The sequence below is a fragment of the Wyeomyia smithii genome, chromosome 2 (assembly GCF_029784165.1).
Source record: "Wyeomyia smithii strain HCP4-BCI-WySm-NY-G18 chromosome 2, ASM2978416v1, whole genome shotgun sequence".
Classification (NCBI taxonomy): Eukaryota; Metazoa; Arthropoda; class Insecta; order Diptera; family Culicidae; genus Wyeomyia; species Wyeomyia smithii.
The window spans coordinates 80,703,107-80,716,736 of record NC_073695.1 but is presented as its reverse complement, the minus strand read 5'-3'; the positions used below and the strand labels follow the sequence as shown (position 1 = coordinate 80,716,736).

The 13,630-nt window shown below is 35.6% G+C and overlaps 1 protein-coding gene across 3 annotated transcripts; it reads left to right on the top strand.

Moving 5' to 3' along the window:
- Positions 1-897: 897 nt before the first annotated feature.
- LOC129720968 (zinc finger protein on ecdysone puffs) lies at positions 898-12,447 on the top strand. Of its 3 annotated transcripts, none has more exons than XM_055672942.1 (6): positions 898-1,051; positions 2,556-2,853; positions 7,559-7,644; positions 9,225-9,778; positions 9,843-10,511; positions 10,652-12,447. In XM_055672942.1, exons 2-6 carry the CDS (start codon positions 2,596-2,598, stop codon positions 10,939-10,941), a joined length of 1,857 nt encoding a protein of 618 aa, XP_055528917.1. In that variant the 5' UTR covers positions 898-1,051; positions 2,556-2,595; the 3' UTR covers positions 10,942-12,447. The 3 variants fall into 3 exon arrangements, with proteins under 3 accessions (XP_055528917.1, XP_055528916.1, XP_055528915.1); XM_055672941.1 differs by lacking the exon at positions 7,559-7,644 and adding an exon at positions 4,261-4,412 and having other exon boundaries at positions 9,843-10,505; XM_055672940.1 differs by lacking the exon at positions 7,559-7,644 and adding an exon at positions 4,261-4,412.
- Positions 12,448-13,630: the final 1,183 nt, after the last annotated feature.

Genomic DNA, 13,630 nt, shown 5'->3' with positions numbered 1-13,630 from the left:
TAAACTCGATACTATCGGAATATCAGTACTTGCTCTCGATACAGGTATCGATCTTAAGTATCGATGTTGAATGGTATCGCAACGTCCCTAGTTGTATACCGAATTAATAAACAAACAACAAACACGATGTATCGAAAATGAATAAAAAAGGAGAGAGAATTCAAGCGCACAAAACACAAGACTAGTGTTATGAATTACTTTAGTTTAATTTATTTTCAGTGGCTAGAAGCTTGCAAAACGCCGGCGCATTGCAATCGATTCCTGCATGCTAAAACAAATTTTGATGGAGAAATTGGTATGAGGGACTGAGCTGACAAAAAGCTCAACCGTAGAGCTTAACTTGCGGTGAATGTCGGCAGGACATGACGCACCATCTTTTATGTTGGTACGCCGAAGAATGAATTGCTATCATTACACATGAAGAGCGTTTTACATTTGAATGAATTATGGCGTCAAGAGTCATTTAGCATTATCCAGCCTTTTACGCGCCATAATGGCGGACGCCATAATGCAAAGTTCGTAATAAATTACCCATCTTTTTGACAACTCTGCTTACCTCAGTTCGAAGCCTTCATCATTTGTGTTGCCAATTCTTCAGAAATCTTAAAATTGACGTAAGCAGAGATTCGCATATTACGAATACGTATTATAGCGAACACCATTATAGTGCGTAAAAAGCTGGCTAATTGTAAAAAGTAAAATAATTGTTAAAAATGATTGTTTTTAGGCAGTATTACACGAAAGTGTCAGATATTTGTATTCAAATTTTCGAAAATCGGAGACGACCGTAACCAAGAATATGGTGTAACACGCTCCGATCGGATCGGCACCAACATCCCCTCTAGCGCATGAACAATCAGATAGAAACAAAAAATCAAATAAACTGGCATCTCTGTGAATGAAGCCGGCTCCGCTTCTTGATTTTGGTCGCACCGCTCATTCGTTTTCAATTGATTTTGTTCTTTCGCGGTGTCAAGTACCTTTTTCTCCATTGTAGTAAATTTCATAGCAAGTGTCTCAGTTTTTCAAGTGATTTTTTTCTTGTCAAGATGTAAGTACTTGTTTGAAAATAGTAGCAATATGTGTTACATAGTGAGTTGAATTGAGTAAAAGCACAAAATAACCAATGCTTCCGCTTGAAACGTTGCAAAAAAAAATGATATCTTGGTCAGTTGATCGAAAATTGTAATGACGGCCTCCATTTGCGAGAGAAAATTTGTTCCAACTTGAAAATTGGTGACGTTTATGTTGTAATTTTTAGTACGCAATAACAGGCGGTGCCGAGTGCAAAATGATTTTTAACTTTGATTTTGATTAACTAAAAATCATTAATAGTCATTACATGATCGCTCGTAGGGCGTAATCCCATTTCTAATGCATCAAATCTGCCCGACTAGTAGCAAAAATTATCGATTTTTTTGTTAGCGTAAATTTTGTAATGCTTGCTTTCAACCGGATGAAATAGTTTTTTTTGTTCATCAAAAAATATGAATCGTAAAAAATTGTAGAGAGTAGAATTACTGTTATTATGTCTTAGAACTGGAATAACAGTGAGTCATTTCTTTAAATTTTTACTTGCCTAGAGCAAATATGGATTATTGCTTCTCTTCTATGTACAGTCCCGTCAAATATACGTCGATGAATGTAGATTTATAATAAAATCGAAGATCACTTCTGTGTATGTGCTGTATGAATATCTGTAGAAAATAGTGGTTAATGTAGGTTTCTTCGATTAGCTTAGTATATTTTTCAGCAGCGTTCTGTAAAAATTCTCGCAACGCAATAATTATTACAGTTTTACATTAATTCATTATTCATACTGAAAGTAAAAAAAACTTGATTCATAACGTCGTGAAAAAGTTGATGTAGGTACGCATATATGTTTCAAGGCATGTTCTAGTGAACATCTTTTTTGCGTTGATATTTGAAGTGAACTATTTTCTCCAATGTTCTCTTTTTTTTCGAGGTAAAAATACTAATCCTAAAGAGCCGGCCGGTACTATACTTGCCAGTATGCGTTGTAAATTGTTCAATTTTCTTTTTCGTGCCACTTTCATATGAAAAAATGTATCTTTGTATTGTGTTTTGATAATTTAAAAAATAAACATACCCAGTATTTGAAAAGTAATTCCACCGAATATTCTGTTATTTGAAAAACGGAAGTATGGTTTTAATGCTATGTATTGAAAAACATTAAAAATCAAAAAGCGTCGGTTTAATACTTAGATTTAGAAAATTTAAACTGTTGTTGTTCTTCAACTAACACAATTGTTGAACTATAACGATTGAATTAGTAGTTATCATCGGTAGTTGTATTACTTGCAAATGAACATTCAACATTCCATGCATAGATGGTTTCTAGTGCGCATGCCATCTACAACAACAGCCCGCATATCAATCAAACTGTTATGATTCAGCATTAACTCGACGCGTACTACAGATAATGTTTTAAATAGTTTCAACTTATTGTTTTTCAAACGGGCTATTTCTGCTTTTGGTACATTGCAATTCTAGGTTCTAATTAATTTTTCTATGTCGAATTTGAATTTTCACAGAAACTCCAAAGTTTGAAACAAAAGATATCCAAGTGCTGCAATGGCTTACCGCAACAACAACCGTCGTAACGGAGGTGGTGGTGGCGGTGGTGGCAATTTCGGCAACAACTACGGTGCTGGCCGAATCAATCCTTGGGACACGGGTGTGGGAGGGGGCCGAAATGACGCTATCACATTAGCAAACAGTTTAATTAATAATTTACTCCGCAATCAAAACTCCAATCAGGTTCCGCCGTCACTCCTGGACGGTGTTCAATCGTCCCGATTTGACGATATGAATGGATTCAACTTCATACGGGTGAGTATTTTGTGTGCCAACGGTGGCTAGTCATTTTATCCTCTTTCAGACTGAAACTGGTGGCGATGCCTCCGCGTTGGAAATATTCTGATAGGCAAAGTTCAATTTCAAATTTCTTCCCGCGGAGGTATCGCTGTGCTAATTAAGATGCTTATGTTCGATAACGATGTTTCTGTTATTTATTTTATAAACCCAATCCTTTCATATCTAGTTTAGCTAATAGTCGATCGTTGTCCCCTTGTGAATAAATAGTTTTTGATAATAACGTCGGTAGAGAAATTATGTCAAATTCATACACGGTTCTCATCAGATGGAGTTCACGTTGAAAATATTGAACAACTTAAATTGAGAGTAGGTACTAAATGAAAGGAGGTTTTTTTTCACTTTTTCTGTAACGTTCAAAAGTTTTTGCAAAGGTTTTTTTACATTTGTTTTATAATATTTGGTAATATTGTAGAATGATTTATGACGGTAAGCGTTAGGAATGAATTTTTCTTCGTTGAAATATTTTTCCAGCGACAAGTTTTCATAGAGCGAAATCCATTTTTATTCTTTCCTATTTTGCTGTGTTTTGTTCTACATAAATCGGAGACAGAAACTTGATTTTTTTGCATATTCCTGAGTAAGCTAAGTAATATTACAAAAGTTCACATCAATGGACAACGTATTTCTAAATCCCTAACGAAAAAAAGCTAAGTGAAATCAGCTTAAGAATAAAATTTTGGAAAAAAAAGTTCAATATCGAGACGTATTTCATAAGTTAACGCCAAATATTATTTTTTATAAACAACGTGAATTCCGTTTGATATGAATAAGAAAAAATGTAAATATTGATTTGCTTCGATTTTCCTATTTCACAGATATTTTGTTCCTTTTCGGCCATAACAAGATAATCAATTTTCTGATCTTTCATTTAACAGTTTCAATTGACAAAAAATATTTTGCAAATAGAAACAACATTTTGGAATATTTTTTTTATTTTGTCAGTTATACCAAACTAAGTTTCAATAAGCTAAGCTAGTTCTAGTACAGTTACTCCTAAATTCATTTTCTCTAATAGTAATTGCAATACTAATATAAACAGCAAATTCTATATATTTAAGTATTCGTCGCAGCAACCTTCATACGACGTTGTTAACAATCTTCAATCCGTTTTGATGATACTTTCAAAAATAAAAAACCTAAAACGGCAATTGCGCATTGTGTTCCTGGTGACTATTCTTAAAAGCATCAACTTTACAACTTTTCCTGAAAACATTTATAGTCGTCCTCACAGCAACAAAAAGCAATAGATGTTAAGCCAATATGAACACAATGCAAGCCAACCCAAACCACACACACTCAAACGATTTTCCATAAAACATCTCTTCTATTCTCTTCTCTTCGATGTTTCTCTCTTCCATTCAGAATCGGTACGGCAAAAACCGTAATACTAACGGCCCCTATAAAGGTGGCATTCGTAAACCGGATGCATTCACCCGTTCCAAGAATGTTCTGGCCAAAAATTCCCATAATAAAAACAAAGATAAAGATGCTAACAATTCGAGCAAGAAAGAGAGGTAAGAGATTTTCAATCATTTTCCAGAGACAAAGGACACTTCTTTTCCGAATCAGCTTTTCTGCAACCTTCAAGTTGACATCTACGTGCAAATGTACTTCTACCATAGATGGTAACCGCACCATAGATTCCTGTGAAGAAGTGCTTTTTACAGCAGGGAACTCCCGTCCAGTCGTACGCGACGGATATGCGAAAGCAAATGCACTCATTCCATGCATAATGCAGTGTTATAATACGTAGTTTGTGCCTATCAGCCAGACACAACACAGTTTCATCTCAAACAACCACTGCATGGTTTGTGTTCGTATATCTACTCTACTTCGGACGGATAGAAAATCGTATTAGACAGTTCCCTCTGCTATAAAGAGAGAAATACCAATTGTTAAACGCCTTCGCATACTACTTACACGATTTAATTTTACTGAAATATTCATGTTGCTATTTTAGACGTAATTTAAAGGTAAAAAATCGATCGTCAACTTCTGTTCGACTGCTGTTGCTGATTTGCCAAGAATTTAAATTCAATTTGTCGCTTTAATATCCATTAGAAATTTTCGAATGAAACTGTGTTGCTTTATGTACAACATTAGAATGTGAGCATCGATTATCGAGTCCGTAAGTGAAAGGCGACAGCAGGCGAATGAGGTCAATATTATGAGTTGCTATATGTACAGTTCGACAATGTTTTGAATTATTTACTTTGACGTCAATGGACAAGGTTACTTAAGGGATTGCACTTTTTGGGAAATGTAAATAATCCATAGTAATCAATCGGCTGCCCACTGAGAATTCGAACCATGTGCTATTTTAAGACCTATTTCGATGGTGTATTCACGGTAAGCTTAAGTAAAATGAGCTGTTTAATGAAACTAGTAAAGATGATCAGAATTGAACCGTTATTTCTCATCGTTTGTTTTTTGTCAGTTTGGGGTAAAATAGACATTATACAAATTTTTTTGAAATCATAAGACTTAAGTTTTACAATTCTTGCTTTCTTTGTTATTCACATTTTCTAAGCATGTGTGCAATGATTTGTTTTATGAACATTTTGATATTTGCTAATTATCGGTGGTTTTTTGGGCTATTGTAGTAACAAATCCGTAATGGTGATTCATGGTTTCAAACAGCCAATCAGATAGTTTCTTAGTTTGAGTATGTTGTAAATTTGATATAAAGATCATATCTAAACATTTGTGGAACAATGATCTTGCGTAATCAATTATGGTTTATGTTATTGTTCAGTCTACCGCGGTAGTAAGAACTTCCTTTACTTAAGACATATATTTAGTTGGTTTTCACAAATCACTTAGCTTCGCGTTACGACTCATCGGTAGCAAAAAAATACATTTTTCCGGCATTTGAATCCGTCTTGATTAAAATTGTTTATGGAATAACTTGTTTTTTTTTTCTCGTAGCATTGCATGTGCTGGTATATTTTTGGTGTTTGGAAATACGGAAATACACCTTATCTGTTTTCTCAACAATTTGGTCGAATTTATTTGCATGAGTTGTCAATCAATTTGTATGCAATCACCCCGGAGATGATTTTACGAATTGATGCATTTCCGAGTTCACAAGGGGAAGAAGAGAAATTTAGTACATACTGTTCTCAAGTCGTGATAAATGTTAAGTTTGGGTCCTTCCTTGTTTTTCCGGGTATGACCACTATGTTTTGAGATGGTTAACTTTGAAGATTAAACGTTCCCCCTTAGCTTCCCCATTATTTCCGAATTCTTCACTAAATTTGCATTAATATCCATGTTTTTTTTGGAGCCAACAATCTTCTGGCCAACAATTTTCTTTGGACAGATATACCTGCACACTTTGTTTTTTTTTTATTCTAAAAAGCAGTCTGAAATTATAATTTAAGCCATGAAAAATGCAACCTGCAAACCTAAATTGATCTGTTCACGGTTCCAAGCGAAGTGAAATTCGAGCGTCTAGTACATTTTTTTGCATTAACTTAATCTGAAATTCATGAAAAGAACTACAAATTAAATTGCTGTGTATTGCATTTTAAAATGTCGAAAACTATTGAACTTTTGATCTGAAAATAACAAAAATAAAAAAGACATTTCTGTTATATATAATAATGTAGCCAGGTTTCATGTTTGAAACCTGAAATCAAAGCCACTCGAAATAAAAACTACAAATTTGTTTCCTTTAAACAAAACAATTATTGTGAAGTCGTTAATATGTTATTCTTTTGTCTAATATGTAGCATGGTAAAATGATGAATAATACTTAAAACTTCTCCTGATGTCATGATGATGCCTTGTAGTATCTTTCATAAAAATGGTTAGTGTCAAACGCTCTTACGAAAGATCCTATTTTTTGTTTATTAGTATTATTACAATTTAATTGTAATGCATATACCTACATTCATTTTACGAATAACTTTCTTTGAAAATGGGATTGAATGCTTATGACTGCTTATTTTTCTTATAGGACAAGAATAGTCTTCCCATTTCTTTGCTAAATACTTCGCTAAAAGAAACTTCCTAACTCAATGAGTTATAATCAGAATACATACAGAAACTATAAACACGAAAATCGAAGGGAATGCCTTTGTATGTAGTAAAATGTTTTTTTTTTTTTCTGACAATTACTATATTAGTGGTTTCATATACCATTTTCAAGGTTCTCCTATGTGTGCTAGTATAATATTGAAGTTAAACGTTATTTATTGTTTCGCCGAAAACATCTGAAGCGTGAAAGTATCTTTCAAATAATGGAAATCTCTATGTTTATTTAATTTTAAATGTCATATTGGAACAAGTTAGAATATCGTTTGCAAGCTTTTACCTGTTCATTAGCAGATAGACAAACATTTGGTTACAAAAGTTTTATTTAGTAATCCAAAATCGAGTATAGAAGCGTTATAATTATATCAACCATGACAGTATTTCGAGGCAGGCATAAAAGATCAGAAAATTTATATTATCCTAAAACTCTACGATTAAATTCTATTTCCTCTCCCGATGTGTTTTTGTTTTGAACTTTCGGTTCGGTTTTTCTTCGTCAAAATATTTTCCCTCGGTTCTTGCAGTAGTGAATGTTTTATTATCTTCTTCAATGCAATTTCTACACCAAATTTATTATTAATTTGTGTCCTATATTTCTCTTTTATCGGTTTATCCTTTTCAGAATGACTATATTTCAAGGTTAAATCTTGGATATCAAAGACGAAATCCAATTCAGTCTAGTAATAGTAGTAATAAAAATAAGAACAGGTAATACAAGTAAGATAACAGTTGTACCATTATTCTTGTTCCTTTAGGTGAAAAAGAAGGAAAATCATTGAGCGTTTTTACAATAAATCAGTACGAATGCATTCACCGTTGTTATCATGGCACATAATTTTGCACCGCATCATTTTGTCTTTTCGCTTGTTGTAATTTCTACCATTACCATATGCTATTAGTTATTCCTGTCAATTTATATACCTTGTTCATTTCGCTTTTATTGCCTGCTGTTCACAAGCTTTCCTTAACATTTAATTTTTCGTGTTTTGCACCGTATATACCTTATCTTTTGTTGTGTTTCGATGAACATATTTGAAACTGTTATTTTATTATTTGCGATGATAATGCGATACCGATGATTTTTTATGTTAATCATCGACTAAATTGTCCAAAACTGATATAGCGCATGATTTGATGGCTCAATAAAATCACATATATAGAATGTTAGAATTTAAAGTTAGTGATTAGTGATAAAATAATGGTGGAGTTCTTTTGAATTTCTCATTGGAAATAATTGGAGGTCTTGTTTCTTATTCGCCCGAAGTATCATGCGTTGACGTTATTGGTGTAACCAGTTGTTTGGTAACGCTTGAGTATTGATAGTTGGGTACGAATAATCATCGTATCGATGAAAAAAAATTACCGATTTGAAAAACGCAAAGAATCAATGTAAAAGATTGATTCTAACGCCGCGTCGAGGGAATTTATAGCGTGTTCAATGTATTTTGTTTGTTTTCGTTCCACGAAAACAGTTACATAACTAAAATCTCATTGGATTTAGTTATCCTTCACAACAACAGTTCGTGGAAAGAGTATTGACAATATCTTTCCTAGCTTTACCGATTTCAATATTCTGAAATAAATTCCTAATAAAATGTATACAATGTTATCCTCTCTCATGCATTAAAAAAACACTTAAGTGGTTAATCAAGGGTGTGTAATGCTTTTATTCGTAATACTTTTGTTTCAATGTTTTACTCTTTATTTTCTCTGAAAAGTTTAAAAATTATAATTTGTTGAAAACCTCAATTGGTTTTATCAATTAGTTCTGTTAACAACCACATAATTTGACTTTACGAGGTGTAAACATGGGTAGTGTCCTTCCGTTCATTTTAGAATGAAACATTTTATATGGAGTTACATAATTTATGTGACAACTAAGGCACAGTACCTTTTTTTTCTAAAATGATTTCCAAGTTATCTCGTTGTTCGTCTAACGCAAACTAAGTTGAATGATCTGTATTTTGGGATATGAACGTGACGTTTGCAAACTTTTTACCCACGTATCCCTGGTGCAATTGATTACCACTGACAAGAGTTTAAAATTAAGCAGGTTCTGAATTCTCAAGCAGGTTTAAGCCTTAAAAGATTTTCATTGTTTATCTTCACAAAAAGTGATACATCTCTTTAAAAAAATACTGTACATATGCAATTCATAATTGAGCATTTTTGAAAAGGTGAAATGATAAAATAATACTCTCTGACAGTAGAAAACATACTGAAATTATTCTGCCAATAATTAAATTAATTGTATCTGTTCGGGAACATGCAACCCCTACCGTCAACAGCAACAAGCAGGGAGCAAACAAAAAAGGTGGTAATTCGAGCAGTGCCGGCAGTAGCAAGCAGCAGCAGCAGACCAAAACGTCGCCGTACGCCGATGTCTCGAATGAGTACTTGTACTGTCACATGTGTGACAAGCATATGTACGATGCAACTTCGTTCGAAAATCACATTACTGGTCGTACCCATCGGGTCATGAAGGAAAGTATCGAGGAAAGTTATCGCATGCGAGCCACTCTGTTGCGTCAGGAAGCCCGGATTGCCGAACAGTTGAAAACGATCGAAATTGATCGACTGAAGCGCATGGGCAAGGCCAAGAACTACTCCAAGATGCGTGAGTACTGCCCAATGTGTGAGCTCTTTTTCTACGGTCACATTATCGCACATCGACGCTCAGAGAAGCATCTGGATTTGAAAAAATTCTTACATCCTAAGTGTGATGACTGCGAGCTTGAGTTCCATAACCGCACTGAACACGATGACCATCTACTGTCTGTGGTTCATATGAAGAACTGCAAGACTAAACCAAGCCGACTTGACATCGAGAAAAAAGCAAAACGTATGTAAAAATATCTTTTGTGAATCGAAAGGTCCTTTTCAATGTTCTATTTTTCATTTCACAGAATTGGTTATCTCCACTGCTAATGATGAATTGCTAGACATTCGTGAAGAAACGGCCCCGAAAAATAAAAAGAAGGATAAAGAGGCTGCCTCTTCGGCAGCGAAAAAAACCGAAACAAAATCGGCAACTGCAACCGGATCTGGCGAGAACGGCGAACAAGCGAAACCAGACACGGATGGGGCTGCCGAGAAACCGGCCGCGGAAGAAGGAGCAGCGGCCGAGGAATCCAAAATGGAGGAAGACATCCCGGAAGACGAAGTCGCCAAGGATGAAGAAAGCGCTGACTGCATCTTGGATTATAAGCCGGGTGATGAGATCGCGCCGGAGATCGACAACAAATTACCGCGGTACAACAAAAACCGTGCGCTTGGTTTAAGCCTGATCGGTAAACTTGAATGTCACGAGTGTCGCATTTGTCACAAGTACTTCGATACCGATGCTACAGGCGAAATTCACGCCCGCACGCATTCGCATTATCGCGCGTTTATTCGTTTCTTGAACGAAAAGGCTATGGAAGTGCGCATTTCTCAGAAGCGCGCCGCCGTCGCAATGGAAGAGGCTGAGGCCGCTAAGAAGCAAAAGTTGGCTGAAGAAAAGAAATCGGAGGAGAATGGTGACGGCGAGAAAAAGGATTCCGAGCTATACGACCCGTCTGAGGCCACAGGTGAAGGTTAGCATAGCATTATGAATATCTAAATAAATTGTGTAGCTTACTCTACACATAATGTAAAACACAACTTACAATAATCCACTATTGATATCTGTTAACGAATACTTACAAACAAACTATCATTTCTATTCTACCTATAGAATCTGGCGACGCAAGTATGGCTGACGACAGCAAGAGCGAGGATGCTAACGGTTTGAGCGAATCTCACCTGGAGCCAATGGAGACGGAGAATGCTGAGGCAAACAAGGGTGAAGCGGCTGCATCTGCGGATGACAAGTCCACCGCTTCTTCTTCCGCTGAGGCCGCCAGCAAGACTGACGATTCCTCCAAGGAAGAACCCAAGCCTGAGAAGGAGGAGGAGAAAACTCCCGCCAAGAATAGTCGACGGGGACGGGGCAACCGTTCCGGTCGCTACGGTGGACGCTACTAAAATATACAAAAAAAACAAAAACTTTAAACTCAGATTCATCCCCAAATTTCTGCTTACAAAACTGAACCGAATACGGTTTTCGTGCAAATCTTTCAGAAACTACTCTGAATAGTGCGATGGGACAAAACATACAACTAGTTATATTTTCATGATATCAAACTTTACTATTTCATCATATATTAACGGTTGTAATGCTGCAACCCAAAACCGGAAGGTTTTACAGATTTGATTAATAATCTATTTAACAAACATGTCGTGTTATGTAATTATGTTTACTTATATTCTTTCAATGTATTCCTACATATGATGCAGCATGACATTTTTATTTTGTATTTTTTTCATACTAATTTGTTCAATTCGCTGTAACGCAATTTGCAAAAGAAACATGCACAACTATAGAAAAAAATAAATAAAAAAAAGCGTTAATCGAAACGAATTCTATGATAATCGCCACCTAAAATCGAAGCAGAAAACCAGATATTTCTAGCAAATGTGCACTCGGTGGCTTCTGTGTCGTCCAGGTTTTCCGTACTAACCTGCACCGACAAATACGCAAAAGTACACACCTTCGTGCAAACATTCAATTGCGAAGCGATTCTTTTCGTCCTCGATACTCCAGGAAGACGAGTGCACATTTTCACGTATTTATTAGTAATTTATGGGTAATTGTGTACGTTTATGCTGTTCCGTCAGCTAGACACAACCAATATTTAATGAAACAAGCATAATATATTCTCTCAAATGTAAGCAAATAAAGCAACTTTAAAATTAATCATTAAATTCTCGGTATTGTTAAGTAATCTAACTAAAACTATAAAACCAACATTCAAATGTAATTGTATTTCACCAGAAAAAAATGTAGTAGCATTGTTGTGAGGCAAATTGTAACCTCTGCAGAAAAAAAATAATTGCTTCTCTTTGTGTAGTTACAGCATCAAAACACAATATTGTGCATCAGATTCAATGATTTTCTCTGAGCGTTTCGAGCAGGGAATTATTTTATCACGTTGGACAAAAGCACGACCAGATGAGCAAGATTGTTAACGTACGTACTAACTCACAAACATACACATTGTTCAAGTTATGCCAATCTAGGACGCAGCCGCAGCTATCACGATCGCTGAAGCGCTTTTCGATTCAGGTCTATAACTTACTGTAGCCGAAAATGCCGCATACTGCGCATTGTTTGTAGCAATCCAATTGTTGAGATTCAGGATGAAGTTTAGTAGCATCAGTATAAGTCGCAGAAACAGCGAGAACTCACTTGATAAAATGTACGTGGAGAAAGTTGTATTCCAAGATAAGGTATTCGTTGCACGCTAAAGTGAAATAAACCGATATGTTGCGACACGAGCGCAGATAGAACAAAAGAAAAAAAAACTGACATTAAATACAAGCATACAGAACAAATACCCGATGTAACTGAGCATAATTGTGAAGCTGAGAATATTCTTCTAGTGATTGACAAAAATAAAACCAAGCAAAAATCTGAGTTTAAAACAAAAATTGTTTGTTCTTGTTACTTAATTTATGAGAAACGTCACCTAAATATGTTATCGAGAGATGCGGAAGTTATATAAAGTCTCGTCGCTAGTCAAAACAAGGGTTATTGAACCAGGCAGATAAAATAGCTACTAGATGTTGATAATGGTGATCTAAAGAAACCATTAGACCTAAAACTTGCGGCCAAGAGAAATAATTGTAAGAACTTCTTCGCTTGAGCTTGATTGATCACCTCGGTTGCCGCTCCGTTACTGACCAGGATCGACCGGAATTGCACATCATGGACATAGACCAATTTCCTTGCCTCTATTTGTCCACGTGGACATTTTTTTTTGACGTAGAATACGTCTTACGGCAACATATACAGGGACCCAATTTAAAACCAAAAACATCGAGAGCGTCACGAAAATTGTCCAATTTCAAACGTTTTAATCTCAGTCAGTTTCCAACCGATTTCTGTCATTTTTGCAGCAATCGATTGGAAAATCATTTAAGCACCGGTCCAAATGCAGAAAATTGTAATCTGATTGTGCGAACTATTGTACTATTGAAAATTGTTGAACATTGTCGAAACGCAAATGTCGACTTTTGATTGGACGCTTGCTGCCTTTCCCAAAAAAGGACGACAGAATGGAGTAGTAGTTAGCCGGGAATGCACCCTATATAAGAGACTGTTTCTCCTCAAGCAAATCAGTTTAGGAAACATACTTAAATGACGTAGCATTTTTTTCATGATTTTTAAGACCCCCCTCCCCCCTCGTAGCATTTGGTCACAAAACCAAAACCCCCCCTGAAAAAAAAACGTAGCATTCGATTACCCCCCCCCCCCTCTTCGCTTCTTAAAAAACGTACAAAAATATAAGTTTTTTTTACGCGGTATTTCATACGCGGATTTTTTACGAGGTTTTTTACGCGGATTTTTGAATTAACGTGGGTTTGAAACCAGAAACGTTTAAGTGTTTATCCAGTAGAAGACTTAGTCCAAAAAATACCCGACGCGCTCCGAAAAATCCGGAATGACCGTCAAAGAGGACAATTTTAAATTCTGGTTCTAGAACGTCTCGGGTTTTTTCAAAGCCTTTCTTGCTGGTTCACTTAACGCGGATTTTTGAATTATCGTATTTTTTTCAAGCGGATTTTTGAATTAACGCGGTTTTTTACGCGGATTTTTTAATAAGCGCGTTTT

Coding starts and splice junctions, on each gene's coding strand:
- LOC129720968 (XM_055672940.1), top strand. CDS start 2,596: ATGGCTTACCGCAACAACAACCGTCGTAACGGAGGTGGTGGTGGCGGT. Junction 2,854..4,260: donor ATGGATTCAACTTCATACGG/GTGAGTATTTTG, acceptor TCTTCCATTCAG/AATCGGTACGGCAAAAACCG. Junction 4,413..9,224: donor AATTCGAGCAAGAAAGAGAG/GTAAGAGATTTT, acceptor TACCGTCAACAG/CAACAAGCAGGGAGCAAACA.